The sequence below is a fragment of the Oncorhynchus gorbuscha genome, linkage group LG11 (genome assembly GCF_021184085.1).
Source record: "Oncorhynchus gorbuscha isolate QuinsamMale2020 ecotype Even-year linkage group LG11, OgorEven_v1.0, whole genome shotgun sequence".
NCBI lineage: Eukaryota > Metazoa > Chordata > Actinopteri > Salmoniformes > Salmonidae > Oncorhynchus > Oncorhynchus gorbuscha.
Genome location: NC_060183.1, coordinates 8,833,789 through 8,856,186, shown reverse-complemented (window position 1 = coordinate 8,856,186; position 22,398 = coordinate 8,833,789). Strand labels below are relative to the sequence as shown.

Genomic DNA, 22,398 nt, shown 5'->3' with positions numbered 1-22,398 from the left:
ATAGACAAACACTGGCAGTAGAATGGCCCTTACTGAAGAGCTCAGTCACTTTGTGGCACCTTCATAGGACGCCACCTTTCCAACAAGTCAGTTTGTCAAATTTCTCCCCTCTAGTTTCCCCGGTCAACTGTAAATGCTGTTATTGTGAAGTGGAAAGGTCAAGGAGCAACAACAGCTCAGCCGTGAAGTGATAGGCCATTCAAGCTCACAGAACAGGAAATGCTGAAGCGCGTAAAAATCGTCTGTCCTCGGGTTGCAACACTCACTACTGAGTTCCAAACTGCCTCTGGAAGCAACTTCAGCACAAGAACTGTTCGTCAGCACAAGAACTGTTCGTCGGGAGCTTTATGCAATGGTTTCAATGGCGAAGCAGCCAAAGATCACACAAGCCAAAGATCACCATGCGCAATGCCAAGCGTCAGCTGGAGTGGTGTAAAGCTCGCCACCTTTGGACTCTGGAGTGACGAATCACGCTCCACCATCTGGCAGTCCGACGGAAGAATCTGAGCACGCTATCTGCCAGAATGCATCGTGCCAACTGTAAAATTTGGAATAATGGTTTGGGCTGTTTTTCATGGTTCAGGCCCCTTAGTTCCAGTGAAGGAAAACCTTAATGTTACAGCATACAATGAATGACATTCTACACGCCTCCCAGCTAATGGTATCAAGTTCTACTGTAGCCAAATGTGGGACACTATATAGTGAATAGCATGCCATGTCAGAAATAGGACATTTGAATTATGGGTGAATTACAATGAATGGACATTTTTGAAGGTGTTGATACATTTTTAATAGTTCAAGTCTGTTAAATGGAAATGACAAACTTTACACACATTATATTACATTTAAGTCATTTAGCAGACGCTCTTATCCAGAGCGACTTACAAATTGGTGCATTCACCTTATGACACACCTTTTTAAACCTTGAAATACACTACACGTTTTGCATTTCCTGTTGTGCAGGAAATATCCTGCAACATCCGAGTGATCAAATTAAGATCCTACATCTGTAGTTAGCATTGTGTACTGTACCAGGCAGTTACCAATTGTGTTTGAGTTCTTCGAAGTATGTTAATGCCAGTTCATGAACCCCTCAGACTTCATACGCATCCCAAATGGCCCCCTATTCCCTACCATTGGGCGCTGGTCAAAAGTAGTGCTCTACATAGGGAATAGGGGGCCATTTAGAGTATAATATAGAGTGCCATTTTGGACACTTCCTTCACATTGTTTAGTTTGGCGTACCATCTCATCTGTTAAATAGATTATGCTGTATCTAGTACTGAGCGATTAGTCCTTTTTGAGGTCGGTTCAGTTTTGGTTCGATTATTAAAAAAGAATCACGTATTTCAATTTCAACCCCATTTATGTGGGTTGAATTCTGTAACACAGAATAAAACAATCAACAGCAGTCACATTACTTTAAACCTCTTAAAGGAACCAAGCCTTTTTTTCAACAAATGTGTTTTATTTGATGACTTATTTATTTAATTCCAAGTCAACATCTCATCTCTATAGAGTTACTAGAGTTACTGCCTATGCTGTTTGACAAAATCACTATTTTAGTATTTCTTCAAAGTAAATATGGCATACTTTTATGACTGCTGAATATCTAAAATCATGTATTTTCAGGCTCGCTAAACTTTCTATCCCTCGATCGGTGCTTCTCTCTTCTCTCAGCGGGCGCGCAATGGATTATAGTCATTGTAGTTAATTACCAAGTTTTCTGAGGTAAACTATGTACAATGTTGGCCTGTTGGAAATTACAACTCCCCACTACATCTCACAGTTCAGGATTGATCTAATTTATCGCTACATAAAAAAAAAAACTCCACATCTAGCTAAAAATTAAACCTTTTGTTGATTTATGCAGAACTAGTTGGCATTTTGTCATTTCCACCAATTCTGCTCTCACTAAAAATGATCTCAGAACTGTATTTTGTATACATTTCAGGAAAATACAAGACGTTGCCCAATTTGTATAAAAAAATAAATGGTTTGGTTACATCATTATGTCAACCCTCCTAAAACATACTGTAATGATGGTGTGTATTAAGCACTTTTTTAGAGTACTGTAAAATCCAGGTCCCTTTTTATTGGTCAACAGGATTCTCTGAACCTGACCAACTATAACATCCAGGTCCCTTTTTATTGGTCAACAGGGTTCTCTGAACCTGACCAACTATAACATCCAGGTCCCTTTTTATTGGTCAACAGGGTTCTCTGAACCTGACCAACTATAACATCCAGGTCCCTTTTTATTGGTCAACATGATTCTCTGAACCTGACCAACTATAACATCCAGGTCCCTTTTTATTGGTCAACAGGATTCTCTGAACTTGACAAACTGTAACATCCAGGTGAGTTAGGAGAAAGCCGACTCCTCCCCCGGAGGAAGGCTGTTGTCTATTTGCAGTTTGCCTCTCAAATGAGACTCTATTCCCCACTGTTGTAGTGCACTATATAGGGAATAGGTGGCCATTAGGTCTTGGTTTATAGTAGTGCACTATATAGGGAATAGGTGGCTATTAGGTCTTGGTTTATAGTAGTGCACTATATATAGAGAATAGGTGGCTATTAGCTATTGGTTTATAGTAGTGCACTATATAGGGAATAGGTGGCTATTAGGTCTTGGTTTATAGTAGTGCACTATATAGGGAATAGGTTGCCATTAGGTCTTTGGTTCATAGTAGTGCACTGTATAGGGAATAGGTTGCCATTAGGTCTTGGTTTATAGTAGTGCACTATATAGGGAATAGGTTGCCATTTGCAACACCCCTGCTGATTGGGTGATGTGGCTGTGACAGGCCCTGGTGCTGTGCCACACAGGATTACTGTGACAGGCGGCTGTGTCAGGGACTTAGCTGCATTAGTTCACTCCACTTGTTAAAGGTTTATTTCAGGACTGGAGACTCCATGTTAAGCAGCTCAGACGACACAGTGACAGGCGCTGGCGCGGTACACCACTGTGTTGATGTCTGCCATGCTTACCTCACCTGGGACCAGAACACATGACTGGGAGAAGAGACAAAACTGAGAAAGACAACATTGCAAACAACTGCAATGGAGTAGATTGACTTTTTTTTTTACGTAAGGTTAAGCATGCCGGCATCTGCTACACAAAGATAGACGAAGTTAAAACGTCACAACGTGAAACAATGTGATAGTCTAAGATTACGGTTTGAACGTACAAATGCATTTAACAAAAAAAATATGCACTCATGACTGTCAATCTGTCTGGTAAATGGCATATTATATTAGAACTAAAAAAACACATTCAATACACCAAACATTATTAGGTTAAATCTAGTTTACTCCAGACTATATGGGGATGTAATGTAATGTAAGACTATGTAACATAGGGAGCATTGGTCATTCACAAACTTCCTCCGTGGGATTAATTTTTTACAGGAAGTGGTTTTCGCCACTTAGAATAGTTACAGAGAATACAGAGAATAGTTCTTCACAGAAAGATTGGTGGCTATACTGTGAAGAGGTTACATCACATCAAGGCTTTTGTCTTCAGATTTGAAATTGAACCATGTTCCCTACATAGTGCACTAAATAGGGAATAGGGTGTAATTAGGGACACAATCCTAAAACTCCACAGGAACCAAAAGTGACACAATAAATCTGCTTGGTCACAACAACCTCCATAGCATGAAATGTCTTGGCTGAATGACACCTGGGTTCAGTCACTATATGAAATAATTTCCAATACTTTATCCTGGCTCGATTGAGATTGCCTTAAAACTGTATACTGTAAAAAAAAAAATGTTTAAAAAAAAACTGTATACCCTGCCCATCTGGCACTCCAGGCAGGTTTAAGTATTTTAAAGATTTCAAATAGTATTTGAACCCAGGTGTGGTAAGAGTATAGCTCTTTTTTGAAGTCTCAGCCTTTTACAGCTGTACAGGCACAGCGGAATGCTGAGAATCACACCATTTCCAGGTAAGGTCAGTGGAGTCAGATTGAAGAGCGGCTGCCTGGCAGAATACCTTGCGGTGTTTATTACAGTGCTGGAGGGATACATCAGGGAAACTTCTAGAAGTAAAGCTATTGGCTATAAAACAAATATTTTTAAAACGGCATTACATTAACATGACTTGAACCTTAAGTTTGGTCCACTTTTAGGTTGATCTCTGGTCGTATTACCTTCAAATAACTCAGCATGAACATTAAGAGCACTGTGGTATTTGTATTACAACGTAGGTTACTGAGTGTCCTACGTCTAGTCAATCATGAGACATCCTTCAATCTAATAGCAGGTGCTTCTCCCCAAAGTCTATTTGAATGGAGAGTCAGCCACCATACCGCTATTGACAAGCTACATTGGACCCATGGTTTCCCAAGCCAGCTAAATAAACAATTAACATTAAGTTCACCACCTTGTACAAATACCATTCTTCCAATGTGAAACCTACTGCAATGAGAGTGCATGATGAGGATGTTGTTTGGATATAGCCTGTACCATAGAATTAGAATGTGAGAATGGAACATATTAATTCCATGGCCTGTACAGTAGTGTAACCATGGAATTAGAATGTGAGAATGGAACATTCTAATTCCATGGCCTGTACAGTAGTGTAACCATGGAATTAGAATGTGAGAATGGAACATTCTAATTCCATGGCCTGTACAGTAGTGTAACCATGGAATTAGAATGTGAGAATGGAAAACTTCCTTTATCTTCCTTTTAACTTCACAACGACCGGCTCAGTAAACTTCTGGCCAGTCAGGAACTGCCACACCCCTCCTCTGTAGAACTCATTCCCAAAGGAATAGAGCCACGCGTTGAAAATAGGATTTGTTTTCGCCAAAACAGGAAGCAACTAGGAGATGAATAAAGATGTTTTCTTGTTAAAAGATTTAAACAAAACAAATCTCCATTCAAATTTCATTTAACTAAAGAATTATCAAGCACAGAGAAAAGGAACAGAAAAGAAAGACAAAATAGAAGAAATGGGAAAAAAGGTACAAGAAAAAGAACTGCTCACCATTCTGAGCTTTGGAGAGACCAGTCTGGCGTTGCTAAAGCAGGCGTAGATGCACATGATTTCGTAGGGTCCCCAGCAGAACAACAGAACCCTCAGTGGTATGCTGGTGTTCCACTGGAATACAAGGACAGTCAATAAAGTTGTATTGAATGGGACTTAAGGGTTAGAGCTATCTGGAATCCTTGGGATGTCCCTAGCATAAATTCTAAGCCCGACACTTACTTTAATACTGTTTAGACTTTTCTGGCTTTTGAAGTCACACAATAACATAATGTATAAAAGAGCAGAACAGAGTGACTGTTTGTACCCCCACACAGAACAGAATGACTGTATGTACCCCCACACAGAACATAGTGACTGTATGTACCCCCACACAGAACAGAGTGACTGTTATATTCCCCCACACAGAACATAGTGACTGTATGTACCCCCACACAGAACATAGTGACAATGGAAACAGGATGCACCTGAGCTCAATTTGTATGTACCCCCACACAGAACAGAGTCTCATAGAACAAGTGACTGGGTCTGAATACTTATGTAAATAAGATATTTCTGTTTTTTTTTGTTTTTTTTTGCAAAAATGTCTAAAAAAATCATTTTCGCTTTGTGGGTTATTTGTGTGTATTTTTCTCATCTATTTTAGAATAAGATTGTAATGTAACAAAATGTGGAAAAAGTCAAGGGGGTCTGAATACTTTCCCGAATGCACTGTATATTGAGAGGTATGTTTTTCTGGCCAAAGATGAATGGTATTTTTATAATGCGTTGTAATGTTCCAAAGAACATTCACATGTTCTAACGGTGGAATGTTAGAGGGTTTATTTACCCTGTGCTTGTGGATCTTCTTGAAGTATGCGTGAATGGCGTCGTAGTTGGACTTCATGACATAAGCAGGGAAGATGAGGTAGAAGACAGTCAGGGCCCCCATATAGGTAATGTAGTCTCTGTTGAATGGAGATGAACACAGACGGTATAACGGCATACACTGTATTATACAGTGCATCTTCAAACATGGGGTATCCTCACTTGTCTAAGGGTTGCTAAATTCTGGTATTTTTCCAAAAATTCCCCGGTTTTCCAGAAATCCTAGAGGATTCCGCAGTTCCTGATTGATTCCCTCCTGATTACGGGAATCTTCCAACTGGGACTTATGGAAAACCTTGGAATGTCGCAACCATAGTCAGTGGGAGACATTGCTAGACAGCATTGTTTTTATTGTCCAAAATGAATAATCCCAATCCATTAAGAGATTTTTTGGAAGTGCTCGTTCTGTGTGTGAAATGCTGGATGTTTTCAACTGGGGTAAAGAGCCTACTTTAGAGGTAATCTGCTTGGTTATCTTAAATCCCAGTTTCTGGGAAAACAGTGATGTCAACAGCTGGTTTAGACAGAAGGGTATTTGGGAATCAACCTTTAGACTTTGTAAAGTCTTGTAGGGTCTCTGGTTGAAACATCAACGGGTGTAGAGGTAACAGTGTGTGAGGAAGTTGTTGTTTTACAATTAAATTACCTTCAGGTCTGGAATTCCCTGCACCACAGATGAGAGAGAACATGAGGGTGTGCGCACATTTCATTTTCTGACTGTAAGTCGCTCTGGATAAGATTGTCTGCTAAATAATCTACATTTTAATATAAACGTAGCCTACATGTCTCCTTTGGTGTAGTCTAGTGTGCAGCAGGTCCCCATTGGCTCAAAGTCATAAACTCCCCAACCAATCAGAGGGACAGCCGCCCAGATGATGGCCAACCCCCAGATAATGATTGAAATAGTCCAGGCCGTGCTCCAAAACAGCTTCTGATCTGGAACATAATAAAGTTATGTTTAATGGAATTTGCAAGAGTATGTTTGTACATGTATATAGTACATCAATAAATAAAATGTTTAATAAATCAATAACGCTTTAGTAAATGACATGAACACATACTGGGAAAGTGCAAATGGAGATACCTAGTCAGTTGTACAACTGAATTCATTCAACTGAAATGTGTCTTCCGCATTTGAGGATGCATGGCTTTCGACCTTCGTCTCTCCCGAGCCCGTACGGGAGTTGTAGCGATGAGACAAGATAGTAATTACTAACAATTGGATACCACAAAATTAGGGAGGAAAAAGGGGGTAAAATTGTTTTTTTTATTTTTTATGTGTCTTCCGCATTTAACCCAACCCCTCTGAATCAGAGGTGCGGGGGGGGCTGCCATAATCAACAACCATGGTGCACGGGAAACAGTGAGTTAACTGCCTTGCTCAGGGGCAGAACGACATATTCTTACCTTGTCAGCTCGGTTACTGGCCCAACGCTCTAACCACTAGGCTACCTGCCGCCGTACAGTAGGATACTACTCACTGGTCACATATTGGTGATATCTGTCCCAGGCGATGGTAGCCAGGAAACTGATAGAGGCCAGAACTGCTGTCATCCCCATGAAGGCGTGGTTGCTACATCCGTCTTGGCCCCAGGGCCAGTGTCTAGGGTGACGAGAAGAGAGGAGCACATTTAGGCTGCGTTTATACAGGCAGCCCAATTCCGATATTTTGCCTGATTATTTACAAAAGATCGATCTGATTTGGTAAAAAAAAACACAATTATTGACAAAATATCAGAATTGGGCTGCCTGTGTAAACGCAGCCTTGGTGTTTGTATTCCCATCAGGCATAAACATGGTGACTCATATTGCTGCAAATTGTCATATCAAATACACCTACAGTTGAACTATGAAATCAGGATCATATACGTTAACAACTGTTCAACATTACAGTTACGGGCGATTCCTCTCGTAACAAAAGAAGACCATGATTTTAGGGGATTTTTACATAATTTGATCCATAGAAGGTTCCTTTTGGTGGTTGGATTCTTGGTATATATTTGACATTTGTATCAAAGCATAATTGAGAAATAATTCATTGAAATTGTAATATTTGTGACATTTTGGCCTTACCCTTTCCTCCCTTAAGACTCCATATTGTTTCATCTGTAGATGAAAATCGGTGTCATATGAAGCTTTTCTGCTTGTTCTGGTTCTGCTTGTTATAAAGTACATTAATTTGTCAATATTGAAAAATATAAATACATTATTTTTAAATATAGTTTTTTTTGCATAATAACAGGCATATCAAAGTTCCACCGTGGGATCCCTGATACTTTTAGAGTTATGATCCAATTAGTATGCATTACCAACAGGATGAATGCGAAAATAGATTTTTTTAAATTGTCACCCTCTACTGGTGACTTGCAGGATTTAAAAATTCTACAAATATAAGGAGGGCTGTGATTGGTCACATTGCCTACTCTACCATTTTCTCTGAATAAAATGGGTCATAACTTTAAAACTAAGCAGAGATCCCTCTGGAACGTATATATGCCCGTAGAGTATATAATAATATATGCCATTTAGCAGACGCTTTTATCCAAAGCGACTTACAGTCATGTGTGCATACATTCTACGTATGGGTGGTCCCGGGGATCGAACCCACTACCCTGGCGTTACAAGCACCATGCTCTACCAACTGAGCTACAGAAGGACCACATATGATGTTCAACATTATGTTGAACAATTTGCCCTAACCAACATTTCTATATTTTTCAATAATTATAAAATATGTTTTTGAAATCCAAATACTACTCATATTAGAGAACAAGTAGAACAGCTACATTTGACACCCATTTAGTTGGTGTCTTAAAGGAGACCTGTGTCAGGCCAAAATGTCACAAATTTTCAAACTTCATTAAAAAAAAAGTTCAATTATGCTTGAAGATACATTTAACATTTAAGCCATTTAGCAGACGCTCTTATCCAGAGCGACTTAGATACATGTCAACAATGCTTCCTCCAAAGGACCCTTATATCGATTACATTTCATGAAAATCTAAAAAAATATTTAAAAAAAATATATTTAAAAAAAAGAGTCATTTTTTCCCTAGTTTCGTGAGGAATCACCCTTTTGTGTAATATAGCATATATCCATTATAGCTACTCAGAAATACATGATTACATGCGCCTTACTTGAATGCCTCTCTAGAAAGGATGTCTGCACAAATCATTCTGTAAACCACTTTTAGATCAATGCAGAAACGCATGTTTTGCAACAACTATTGTACACATAAATTAGGCAACCTCCAAAGGCGTTAATGCAGTGTCAGAGGACAAAAATTCATACCTATAAAATAAACTGGCGTAAGCAGCGATCAGGCCGTTTAAATTGAGCATAATGTCAGCCACAGCAAGGTTAAACACAAGAAAATTACTGGGAGTTCGCATTTGCTTTACGCTAATATAGGCCAATATTGAAATGGCGTTGAGGAAGAATCCAAGAAGACCTAAAACACACATAGGAAAGAAAGAAATCATCAAGGGAAACAACTTGTGACAGATTCCATGATATAAACAGACTAAATGGAGGTTTAACATTTCAGTCAAGTTACACGTATTGTATATGTCCGAAATTGTTGAATTTTAAGCACACATACTTTTATTTCACTTTCACATTTCAACCTTACAAAACATAATCTTACAATTCTAGCACATAATATCAATTATCACATTAACATACATGGAGGATTTGAAGTTGCCAAATGGCTGTCATTACTTGAAGAATCTTCAAAGCATTTCTCGGGCCAAATAATTTTTGTTTTGTCCGACTTTAAATTCTTTAGGCCTATCCATTTCAGATCCCTTTAAAAGCCCACAGGGCGCCATCCTCTGGCAGCCGTTTCTCTAGTGCAAATAAATACAAACTTTCGTTTCAACATATTTGGCATAAAATATCTCACTTACCCCCAACAAGAAGAGCTGAACCGAATGCAAACATGTCAAAATCGGAGAATCCCTCCGGTAATGTGTATGCTGCCATTTTTTAATGGCTACTATAATTGTCGGGACACTACAGATAATTCCTCTACGTTTATTTTCGCTTCTAAAAGTGCCAGAGGTTTCTAAGACTGAACTCCTTATATACGCTCTTTCACGTGAAAAGGCATTCAAGGACTTATCTCAAGAAAAAACCTTACCAATCCCTACAGGAATGTTCTAATTAGAGGTACAATGATAATAATAGAGTATTCTACACATTGGATATAAACTATTTTCTTCTTTTCCCGAAAATATATTTTTCTTTGTGTTCATTGAAGTGGTTTCTGCGCACCTAGTGCGCATGCGCAGCTCGTTGATCTATAAAACAACTGATAAGGAGCCCGCCTATCTCACATTATAGGCTACTACTGACCAGTGGTAGTCACTGAACTCTAAACCCACAGATAATGCTTTATCCTTAGTAGGCTAAACATTATATGGTACATGACAATGAAGGATATCTCTCATAGGACGGCGCCCAGCGTCGTCCGGGTTACGGGAGGGTTTGGCCGGTGTAAGGCCAATATCACTGTCCCCACTACAGCAAAAAAAAAAATTAAATACATTTGCTCCCGAGTGGCGCAGAGGTCTAAGGCACTGCATCTCAATGCAAGAGGTGTCACTGCAGACACCCTGGTTTGAAACCAGGCTGTATCACATCCGGCTGTGATTGGGAGTCCCATAGGGTGGGGCACAATTGGTCAATCGTTGTCCTGGTTTGGCTGGGGGAGGCCGTCATTTGTAAATAAGAATTTGTTCTTAACTGACTTGCCTAGTTAAATAAAGTTTAAATAACATATAAATATATATTTAGATAGGTAGGCCTACAGATGTAGGATCTTAGTTTGAGCCAGTTTGCTATGGCAGGGAAATGATCCAGCACCAACAGGAAACGTGAATTATTATGTGGATTATAATTAATGGATATTTTTTAATAATTTTTTCGATAGGGCTAATCAAGTCTGACATTTTAAAGTATAAATTACAAACTTTAGAAGCCTTTTTAAACCTTGAATACACTACAAGTTAGAATTTCCTCTATGCGGGAAAATGCTCAGCAACAAAAGAGTGATCAAATTAAGATCCTACATCTTTACCCGCTGCCTTCACCATCCATGACATTATAAACATAGACCTACAGTAACTTTAAGTGCTAGCTGGAAGCTGACAAAGCATATTGAGTTATAAATTCAATTTCAATATATATATATATATATATATATATATATATATATATATATATATATGGGTCAAAGCATTAGATGGCATTATGACTAGGCTCTATGAGTTGGTATGTGATACATTAGCTCAATTTCATCCTTTATCCGTAGATCCCAAAGCCGTGGATAGCCTAGAGATGGCCCCAGGGTCAAAGCATTAGATCAGTAGATCCTCAAAGCCGTTGGTAGCCTGAGAGATGGCCCCAGGTTCATCCTTCATCTGTAGATCCCAAAGCCTTGGATAGCCTAGAGATGGCCCCAGGGTCATACTTCATCTGTAGATCCCAAAGCCTTGGATAGCCTAGAGATGGCCCCAGGTTCATACATCATCAGTAGAGTCCAAAGCCTTGGATAGCCTAGAGATGGCCCCAGGTTCATACATCATCAGTAGATCCCAAAGCCTTGGATAGCCTAGAGATGGCCCCAGGTTCATACATCATCAGTAGATCCCAAAGCCGTGGATAGCCTAGAGATGGCCCCAGGTTCATACATCATCTGTAGATCCCAAAGCCTTGGATAGCCTAGAGATGGCCCCAGGTTCATACTTCATCTGTAGATCCCAAAGCCGTGGATAGCCTAGAGATGGCCCCAGGTTCATACTTCATCAGTAGAGCCCAAAGCCTTGGATAGCCTAGATATGGTCCTAATGTACTGTAACAACAGTAAAGACTTAAACAATAGAGCTTGCTGGCGTTACTCAGAGTCCCAAATGGCACTCTATTCCCTATTTACTGCACTACTCTTGACCAGCAACCAGGACCAGCAGTTCACTACTTTTGACCAAAGACCAGGACCAGTAGTTCACTACATAGGGAATAGGGTAGAATTTGAATCCCACATAAACTGGATGAATAATATTACATTGTAATCAAAGACCCCACCTTTTATGACACGAGAAACAACACCCACAGATTCCGATATGGATTTGAATCAATTCTACCGCTAGTGTAGTGTGCCTGTGTTGTCTATTGGGACATAGTTCATTTCACCTACCGTTATAATCTGTTGATGTAGCAATAAAACAAAGATTGCACTGTTGATGTAAGTCCAACTGCCTTAGTTTGGACTTTAGACATTGAATAACACACAATTGTTTAACATTTCAAAACTCAACTCATTCCTCGATCTGTCAGCCCCTAGACTGTAGTTTATTACTAAAGCAGAAGGCAGCCCTCTTTATAAATACTAATTCACATTACTTAGGACACACACACACACACAACACACACACACACACACACACACACACACACACACATCTAGAGCCCAGATAATACATGCAAGTGGAGGTTTTTTTCATGTGCTAGAATGAAAGTGGGTTTAAGATGTATTAATAAGGGCCATAGATAGATGCCTGGATTAAAGACACATAGTTGTTTGGGGGCTGGGATTTGCCTCCTGGTCGCAAATTTGCTTGAAATCTTTAAAGCTTTTGTCTGCACCTGGCTGTTTATGGGCTGGTCCCAAACCACACCCTATTCCCTATATAGTGCATTACTACCCTATGGGCCCTGGTCAAAAGTAGTGCACTATATAGGGGATAGGGTACCATTTCGGGATGCATTTTCCATCAGTGTCTGAATAGAGACCGGGGACAGACTGTGTACTCACACTAAGCCACTCTCACAGATGGAAAGTGTGTCATGAGGAGGGATCAGTAGTTTTGCAGACTAATAGATGTCCAGACCTACAGGAACAAGGGGCTATAAACATTAAGTGGATGAAGAAGCATAGTCATAGAATGTTGAAATCATCAGAATCCCTTGTGTAGAATGCTTACCCTGACTTTAGAACCCCGACTCTGACTCTAGAACCCTGACGTTGACTCTAGAACTCTTACTCTGACTCCAGAACCCTGACTTTGACTAGAACTCTGACTCTAGAATACTGACTTTGACTCTAGAACGCTTACTCTGACTCTAGAACCCTGACTCTGACTCTAGAACCATGACTCTGACTCTAGAACCATGACTCTGACTCACCAAAATATACAGGTTATGAAAGTTTAAAAATTAAATGGATGGATTGTTTTCTATTACTCTTAGATGCCATCTAGTGGTGCCTTCCATGGTATGTAGGGTCTCACTGGGGTCGAGAACACTGTACCCCACAGTGCATTGGGGGAAAGGAGGCTGCTACTGGTATGGGTTTTGATAATCTGGTGGATATCTTTCATCGGTGTGACTTTGTTAATAAATATTTAGACTGAAAATACTGTACAAAGTTTAAAAAATGTAAGAAATAATGAGTTCTATGTCAAAATCATGGTATGCAACCTTTTAATGACAGACTATGGTAATAGTTATGTTTGAAAAAATAATAGCTTCCTTTTGCACTTACCTTATATTGTCACATTCAAGAAAATGCATACAGTGCTTCTATAAAAGTAAATGAAATACCAAAACTAATGGTCCCCTCCCATCTCTATAATAAACCCCAACTATAGAGAAGTGTTTTACTCTGCATTTAGACTAATGGTCCCCTCCCATCTCTATAATAAAACCCAACTATAAGGAAGTGTTTTACTCTGCATTTAGACTAATGGTCCCCTCTCATCTCTATAATAAACCCCAACTATAAGGAAGTGTTTTACTCTGCATATAAACTAATGGTCCCCTCCCATCTCTATAATAAACCCCAACTATAAGGACGTGTTTTACTCTGCATTTAGACTAATGGTCCCCTCCCATCTCTATAATAAACCCCAACTATAAGGACGTGTTTTACTCTGCATTTAGACTAATGGTCCCCTCCCATCTCTATAATAAACCCCAACTATAAGGACGTTTAGTTTTATCTCTATAATAAACCCCAACTATAAGCTCTGCATTTAGACTAATGGTCCCCTCCCATCTCTATAATAAACCCCAACTATAAGGTGTTTTACTCTGCATTTAGACTAATGTTTTACTCTATAATAAACCCCAACTATAGCATTTAGACTAATGGTCCCCTCCCATCTCTATAATAAACCCCAACTATAGAGAAGTGTTTTTTTTACTCTGCATATAAAAATAAGCAAACCTACACAGCTCGTTAATCAACTGCCAGGAGGCAATACTCGCGTAAATGAAAATAACCCAATTCCTTTCCACTAATCCCTCCGTTCTTTTTTATCTCAGGCTTCGGGAACGACGTTCAGACCAATATGGGATACTGAGATAGCAGGACACACACATGATGCATCGGGAAGAACAAAATAAACTGTACTTTAAAAAAATATATCTAACTATCTTCTATATTTGATAGTGAAGTTTCGGAGAGAAAATGGTTCAAGGTTTTAGTCTGTGTTTCTGCTTGGCATTACTTTGCCTCGGACGGTGTGTATGCAGCACGTGTCCGTTTCAATGTAGCTGTTTCTTTCACAAACTATCGGACGGATCCAAAGCAAGGTAAGACCAATGCAATTATTACAACTAATTAAAATCTCAATGTCAACAACTTCTATGTTTTTTTCTGCTGTGTGCTACTGGGTCGGAATACGCAGGTCAAATCAGCTCTTTTTTTTTTGTTTATATAGGTCTGAGGATTCATTTGCGCTGCTCTAATTCCCTTTTCATTTTAACTAGGCAAATCAGTTAAAGAACAAATTCTTATTTACAATGACAGTGGGATAACTGCCTTGTTCTGGGACAGAATGACAGATTTTTAACCTTGGGATTCGATCCAGCAACCTTTTGGTTACTGGCCCAATACACTCGGCTATCTACCGCTCTTCATTGATCCTGGTATATTCACCACGTTTAGACCCAGAGGAATAAAATAAGCGAAAAAGCTAACGATTAAAAACAGAGCAAATAAAATATTTAGTGTGATGTTTTGTTGTTGTACGCATTAATTGTCAAGCTATCCTATTTCATGAACACATACAAGGCCGCGGTTAATTGAGTCAACCTTGTAATACAGTTGAATTATCTAGATAACCCTGTTATAATAGGTTATACGGTGACATTCACTAACCTGTGTTTCCCTTCCTTTCCATCTATCTAGGAGTGTCCTTTGCAATGACCCAGAGATCACTCTGATCCCACCCAACTTTCCTACAGACACCTCGAAACTGCGGATCGAGAAGACTGCCATCACAAGGATCTCCAGCGAAACCTTTCACTACCTCAACCGTTTGGAATTGCTCTGCATTTCTTTCAACTCTCTGAACTCTTTGAATGTAGACAGCTTCCGTGGCCTGAGAAGTCTGGATGAGCTGAGACTGGAAGGGAACGCTCTCACCTCTTTCCCCTGGGAATCTCTGACTGATATGCCCGACCTGAGGCTACTGGACTTGCATAATAATAAGATATCGTCGATCCCGGCCGAGGCGGCCATCTATATCAAGAACTTGACCTACCTGGACTTATCTAGCAACAGCCTAGTCACGGTTCCTCCTGAGGTTCTCTTTACGTGGTTGTCTGTGAAACCATCTCAAGCAGATGGGGAAAGTTCCAAATATATTCTAGGTAAGGATCTAAACAACCAATTAAGCAATTAATTAATCAATCAATTTCAATTAAAGCTATCTTTATTTACCTAGAGGGAATCCCATTTGGTTTGCAAGCCTTAAATGACATGAAATTGATACACAGGAAAAGGTTTTTAAAAATATGCTATCTACAACATTGCTTGTCAAGGTGGTTTTATCCCAACGTGCATTTCATGAGTACCTTTGGTGTGTTACATAGCATTACATGGACAGTTGGAGGAGACAGCATCAGCATTTGGGAGTAGTGTAAGGATTACTCTAATTATAGTAAAGGTAGCCATACTGTAGTGTTAATTGTGACTACATTCACTAGTCTCACTTGAAACGAGCATGATTACTTCTACTTTCAATTACTTTTTGTTTTGTTAAACTGCCATTGTAAACACATAATACCAAAAAGACCAAAAAGCATATCTATCTTATCTATTGCCATGCTAAAAATGATGTTGTTTTTATTTGACCTTTGTTTAGCTACCATTGTTGTTACCTTACCTACTTTAGTTGAATGTACTTACTCTTATTAAGTCGCTCTGGATAAGAGCGTCTAAAAAACAAAAATGTATATCCTGGTGAAATATTTTATTTTCTTCTTTGATGTAGGTCTCCATGACAACCCGTGGCTGTGCGACTGCCGGCTCTATGACGTGGTCCAGTTCCAGAAGTCTCCATCCACATCCGTGACTCTGATCGACACCAGGCTGCACTGCGCGGACCCAGAGAGCCTGTCGGGGGTGTCGTTCAGCGAGACGGAGCTCCGGAAGTGCCAGGAGCCCCGTGTCCACACGGCTGTGGCCCGGGTCAGGAGCTCCCTGGGGAACAACGTCCTGCTACGTTGTGGGACAATCGGAGTCCCAGTACCAGAGCTGTCCTGGACCCGGGCAGACGGCAAACAGATGAACGGCACTGGTGAGATCCATTGATTTATTGATTGAATGTATTTAACGTGTAACAAATAGATATACAGCCAAGAAGTAGTAGCTACACTACATACGTTAAAAACCTGGATAAAGGGTAACACAAAACAGTTAGTTTGGCTAAACCTGCTCCAGTCATGGCAGGTTGTAGCCAGGTCCCAGATCTGTTTGTGCTGTCTTGGAAACTCTCATGGTCATGTTTGGCGTACTTGGTAAGACAGCACAAGCAGATCTGGGACCAGGGAATACATGTCTGCCTATTGCCTAAAATAAGTACGTACTTAGGAAATCTATTTTTGGCACTGTACAGTCAGAAGCTGAAATAGATTGGATTACAGATGGATGGATTTATTTCCTAGATTACAGAGGGATGGATTTATTTCCTAGATTACAGATGGATGGATTTATTTCCTAGATTACAGATGGGTGGCCTGATTTATTTTCACTAATTGATCCAACCACTTTTTCTTTCGTATTTCTTTGATAGTTCAGGAAGAAGTTTCAAAGGAGGGAATCATTTGGTCCATCCTGAGTGTTCGTGCCGTCTCTTACAGGGACTCTGGGAAATACATCTGCAAAGCGACCAACTTCCTGGGGACTGCAGATGCCATCATCTCCCTAGTTATCACAGACTCCTTAAAAAATGAGGAACAAGTTGGCAGCTCCAAGACTAGAAAACAAAAGGGACGGAAAACCGGTGGGTTTGGGAAAGCTGCCTACCAGGATAAACTTGTTGCAAAATACATACCTCCACCAACCACCACGGCAGCCACGCCTATCATCGAACCACTAGGACCGGGCGGTTTTACAGGACAGTATGATATCGAGAGCTACGATATCTCCAACAGCGTGGTTGACGGACAGGCGCCCGGTCCTCCCATCACCGAGACGGCGATGCAGGAAGTGGAGAAGGAGGTCCTTAGCAACCTAGCAGCCAACGCCTCTTCTTTACAGGCGCCGGCACCACCGGAGAAACGGGTGGTGCGTTCGGTGAAGATAATCGGGGACACCGACCACACCGTCTCCCTGAACTGGCGGGCCCCGGCGGCCAAGAACACCACCGAGTTCAGCGTCCTGTACGCCGTGTTCGGCGAGAGGGACATGCGGAGGATCAACGTCGCTGCGGGAAAGAACCGGATCATTATTGAGGGCCTTGTGCCAAGGACAAAGTACATCGCCTGCGTCTGCGTCAAAGGCCTGATCCCTAAAAAGGAGCAGTGTGTAATCTTCTCAACGGACGAGGCGGCCAGCGCAAGCGGCACCCAGAAGCTCATTAACGTGGTGGTGATCACCGTGGCCTGCGTGATCGCTGTCCCCCTGACACTGATCGTCTGCTGCGGGGCGCTCAAGAAGCGCTGCAAAAAGCTACTGGGGAGAAAATCCAAAGATATCCAAGAATCGTATGTGACATTCGAGACCCTCTCCCCGGGACAGAACCCTAAGGGGATGGAGGGGGAGTCCCTTGCCAGGCAACAGCCAGACGAGTCCAACAGACTGCTCTCTGCTAGGTGCAGTGTGGACTCCGAGGCCATTTGTAGGACTGAGGGACCGCCTAACGAATACTTTTGTTGATACCAACTGATGGTCTCAAGCCTTTAGAGGGCAGAGAAAGTATGTCCTTTCCAAACAGAACTTAAATATTTGTTACTAAGGGTTTGTATGATTTCAACCAGTAGTTGACAGTAGCATGAGTGAAACTGCTCAGAGACTGGACAGAAACAAAAGGCTTAGTTGCATTGACACTCTTTCCTTTGGAAAAAAAAAATGTGTGGTGAATATGTGAGTTAGATACATAAGTGTTATTATGGGAATACAGGCAACCCTTGACCTGGTGAACTGTAATAAAAAACATTTTTATATATTTTATATATATTATATATTTTTTTTCATAAATGATTTCTGATCTGCAAAGAAACATTTTGTATTTGTTATGCACTTTTAAGGGCAGTATTTAACTTTTCCAAAATTCCCAGGTTTTACAGAAATTCTGTGTGGAAGATTCCCAGATTCAGAATGGAATAAGGAACTCTAAATGGCCCATTCTACTAGAATACATTTAGCCCATCTTCTTAATGACGTTTTGCAAGGAGAAAGAAGAATGACAGAGTTATTCTGGAGTGCATCTGACCTCAGAATTCTGGCACAGTTGTTATTTGACAAAATAAAGTATTTGTAAAGTATTGTTGAAGCAGAACTCATCTCTAGTGATATTTTATACCTTTTTTGTATTTAACATATATGTTAATGTGCCAGCTTTACTGTCCAATCAAAGCTAACGTACTATATATTTTGTAATATGTATCTATGATCTGATGTGTATGTATAAATGTATGACAAAATAAAAACTTTTTTTTTTATAAATGTTTGTGTCCTCTTAAATCCTTACCTGCTCTGTAAAAGCATTTTCCTCCCAAGATACATTTTTTTCTTTAGGCATTTCAAATATTTAGCAAACTCCCTGACAGTAGCTAAAGCAAGGGGCTATAGCAGCACACAAGTGGACTACAAATGCATTGCTGGTCCGGGCACACCGTGAGCGCTCCTGGTGCGCTACTGGAGCGAAATTGGAGCGGGCGAGAAGGCCGGCGCTCCAGCTTTTGGGGAAACTCGCTCCACGCTCCAGTCAAATTGAGCACGCTCCATTCCAGCTCCACTCACATACTCTGGTACTGGCCAATGAGAGGCTTTGAAGCCACCAGTCAGCCATATTGGTACTCTTCAGAAGGCTCAGCCATCCATAGGAATTACAGTTTTTTTTACAATCCTTTTGGCACTAATTTCAGAACCTTGTGGTCATTTTTCAAAACTCTAGACACAAAACTCAAAACGGTCATCACTTGTAACACAGGCTGTCCAATGTTCAAAACCTTGCATTGTGCATTCATATCTTTAAAGAAACCTTGCACTTGCAGAATCATTGGTTCAAATAACAAATTTATCATGAAATACCATAGGACCATTCATTTAGATCACCCACACACAAGATACCAATAGTTTCACTGTGTCGTTGTTCGTACAGTCATTAAATATTGTAGTACAAAATATGTGATACATGTTTCATTATGGTACTACACGTAAATACATCACTGTAAAAGGACTAGTAGAGAGAATACTACAGACACGGTGGAATCATTGGACAAAATATGACATTTATTGATGAAATACAATAAAATCACTCATAGATTTCTTTGAATCAAAGCAAAAATAATTAGCTACAAAAAAGAAAAAACTGCAGTAAAACATCAACTGCAGTGTTCCTCACCTGGCTTACTGTAAAACATCACTGCATGTTCCTCACCTGGCTTACTGTAAAACATCACTGCATGTTCCTCACCTGGCTTACTGTAAAACATCACTGCAGTGTTCCTCACCTGGCTTACTGTAAAACATCACTGCATGTTCCTCACCTGGCTTACTGTAAAACATCACTGCATGTTCCTCACCTGGCTTACTGTAAAACATCACTGCAGTGTTCCTCACCTGGCTTACTGTAAAACATCACTGCATGTTCCTCACCTGGCTTACTGTAAAACATCACTGCATGTTCCTCACCTGGCTTACTGTAAAACATCACTGCAGTGTTCCTCACCTGGCTTACTGTAAAACATCAACTGCAGTGTTCCTCACCTGGCTTACTGTAAAACATCACTGCAGTGTTCCTCACCTGGCTTACTGTAAAACATCAACTGCAGTGTTCCTCACCTGGCTTACTGTAAAACATCACTGCATGTTCCTCACCTGGCTTACTGTAAAACATCACTGCATGTTCCTCACCTGGCTTACTGTAAAACATCACTGCAGTGTTCCTCACCTGGCTTACTGTAAAACATCACTGCAGTGTTCCTCACCTGGCTTACTGTAAAACATCACTGCATGTTCCTCACCTGGCTTACAGTAAAACATCACTGCATGTTCCTCACCTGGCTTACTGTAAAACATCACTGCAGTGTTCCTCACCTGGCTTACTGTAAAACATCACTGCATGTTCCTCACCTGGCTTACTGTAAAACATCACTGCATGTTCCTCACCTGGCTTACTGTAAAACATCAACTGCAGTGTTCCTCACCTGGCTTACTGTAAAACATCACTGCAGTGTTCCTCACCTGGCTTACTGTAAAACAGCAACTGCAGTGTTCCTCACCTGGCTTACTGTAAAACATCACTGCATGTTCCTCACCTGGCTTACTGTAAAACATCACTGCAGTGTTCCTCACCTGGCTTACTGTAAAACATCAACTGCAGTGTTCCTCACCTGGCTTACTGTAAAACATCACTGCAGTGTTCCTCACCTGGCTTACTGTAAAACAGCAACTGCAGTGTTCCTCACCTGGCTTACTGTAAAAATCTAAACAAAGGATTGATTACTGTACTTCTACATTTCCATCAACCTTGTCTTGTGGATTTGGCCAAAGGTTCTCATCCACATCACAATGGATGTTTTAGCCAAACATCTTGGGAAGGATCTTCAGGCGAATCCAGGCCTGACACTGGTGGTCTGCCGTGAGGTCCTTCTGGTCTGCCGTGTGGTCCTTCTGTAGCTCAGTTGGTAGAGCATGGCGCTTGTAACGCCAGGGTAGTGGGTTTGATCCCCGGGACCACCCATACGTAGAATGTATGCACACATGACTGTAAGTCGCTTTGGATAAAAGCGTCTGCTAAATGGCATATATTATTATTAGGTCATTGCATGCATCATCCATGGCCCAGAGAAGGGTGGCTTGTTCGTGAGGGCGCCTACAATATACCTTCCACCTCCATGTGGAGAAAAATTCCTCAATCAGGTTTTAGGAAAGGAGAGTATGGGGATAAGTACAGGGTGGTAAATTGTGGATGGGCCTGAAACCAGGCTTGCACCATTTGAGCATGGTGGAACCTGACATTATCCCACACAATGACATAGGTCAAGCCATCAGCTCTAGACCTTATTTAGCCCATCAAAGAAGGTTACATTAGAACAACGAATCATGTGGCTGCCTGCAACTCAATATATAGAGTGTATAGAGCTTTAGTTGTTGTTCGACCAAACATTAGAACGTGCAAGATGCGTAATCTAAGATACTTTGACTGTGGTATGATTGTTGATGCAACACATGGTGGTTCCAGCATCTCAGAAACAGCTGCATTCCTGGGATTTTTACACACTACAGTCTCTAGAGTTTACAGAGAATGGTGCGATAAACAAGACACATTCAGTGAGCGGCAGTTCTGTGGTCAAATACACCTTGTTAATGAGAGAGGTCAGAGGACAATGTCCAGACTCATTCAAGCTAACAGAAAGGCCACACATGCTCAAATAACAGCTGTTTAAAACAGTGGTGTGCAGAAGGACATCTCTTAACGTACAACACCGTGGAAAAAGTGTTAGTGTTAGAGTTTCGAAAAATTTGCATTTTGATCATTGGTTGTGAGTTTTGTGTCTGGAGTTTTGAAAAATGACATCAAGGTTCCGAAATTAGTGCCAAACTGATTGTAAAAAAACTGTAATAGAATTTTTAATTATTTAAATGAAATATTTCAAGGACAATTGTTGATATATATATATATATATATGGATTTTACCTTTATTTAACTAGGCAAGTCAGTTAAAAACAAATTCTTATTTACAATGACGGCCTCCCCCAGCCAAACCAGGACAACGCTGGGCCAATTGTGCCCCACCCTATGGGACTCCCAATCACAGCCGGATGTGATACAGCCTGGTTTCAAACCAGGGTGTCTGCAGTGACACCTCTTGCATTGAGATGCAGTGCCTTAGACCTCTGCGCCACTCGGGAGCAAATTTATTTAATCTTTTTTTTTTTGCTGTAGTGGGGACAGTGATATTGGTACTCTCTTAAAAACTATACTTTAACCCCCTAGAGTCGATATCTAGCACGGACATCTAATTAGCATAAGACACAAATCCACATCAAAATCTGTCTGTTTAAGCTCGGTGGC

The 22,398-nt window shown here is 40.7% G+C and overlaps 2 protein-coding genes and 1 long non-coding RNA gene across 6 annotated transcripts; 1 reads left to right on the top strand and 2 right to left on the bottom strand.

The window, feature by feature from the left end:
* Window positions 1-765: 765 nt before the first annotated feature.
* LOC124048084 lies at window positions 766-3,424 on the bottom strand. Its single transcript, XR_006841176.1, has 2 exons — window positions 2,340-3,424; window positions 766-2,284 (listed from the first exon to the last, which is right to left on the bottom strand). It is a non-coding gene; the product is annotated as an uncharacterized LOC124048084 (long non-coding RNA).
* A 548-nt stretch (window positions 3,425-3,972) lies between these two features.
* LOC124048083 (RPE-retinal G protein-coupled receptor-like) lies at window positions 3,973-10,181 on the bottom strand. 3 transcript variants are annotated; one of them, XM_046368498.1, is made up of 8 exons: window positions 9,775-10,181; window positions 9,158-9,317; window positions 7,347-7,468; window positions 6,648-6,801; window positions 5,828-5,945; window positions 4,999-5,112; window positions 4,667-4,833; window positions 3,973-4,606 (listed from the first exon to the last, which is right to left on the bottom strand). In XM_046368498.1, exons 1-7 carry the CDS (start codon window positions 9,848-9,850, stop codon window positions 4,687-4,689), a joined length of 891 nt encoding a protein of 296 aa, XP_046224454.1. In that variant the 5' UTR covers window positions 9,851-10,181; the 3' UTR covers window positions 3,973-4,606; window positions 4,667-4,686. The 3 variants fall into 3 exon arrangements, with proteins under 3 accessions (XP_046224454.1, XP_046224453.1, XP_046224455.1); XM_046368497.1 differs by having other exon boundaries at window positions 3,973-4,833; window positions 9,775-10,180; XM_046368499.1 differs by lacking the exon at window positions 9,775-10,181 and adding an exon at window positions 9,551-9,751 and having other exon boundaries at window positions 3,973-4,833.
* Window positions 10,182-14,140: 3,959 nt separating this feature from the next.
* Window positions 14,141-18,766, top strand: LOC124047533 (leucine-rich repeat, immunoglobulin-like domain and transmembrane domain-containing protein 1). Of its 2 annotated transcripts, XM_046367842.1 has the most exons (5): window positions 14,141-14,461; window positions 15,060-15,523; window positions 16,147-16,452; window positions 16,948-18,071; window positions 18,434-18,766. In XM_046367842.1, exons 1-4 carry the CDS (start codon window positions 14,337-14,339, stop codon window positions 18,030-18,032), a joined length of 1,980 nt encoding a protein of 659 aa, XP_046223798.1. In that variant the 5' UTR covers window positions 14,141-14,336; the 3' UTR covers window positions 18,033-18,071; window positions 18,434-18,766. The 2 variants fall into 2 exon arrangements, with proteins under 2 accessions (XP_046223798.1, XP_046223797.1); XM_046367841.1 differs by having other exon boundaries at window positions 16,948-18,766.
* Window positions 18,767-22,398: the final 3,632 nt, after the last annotated feature.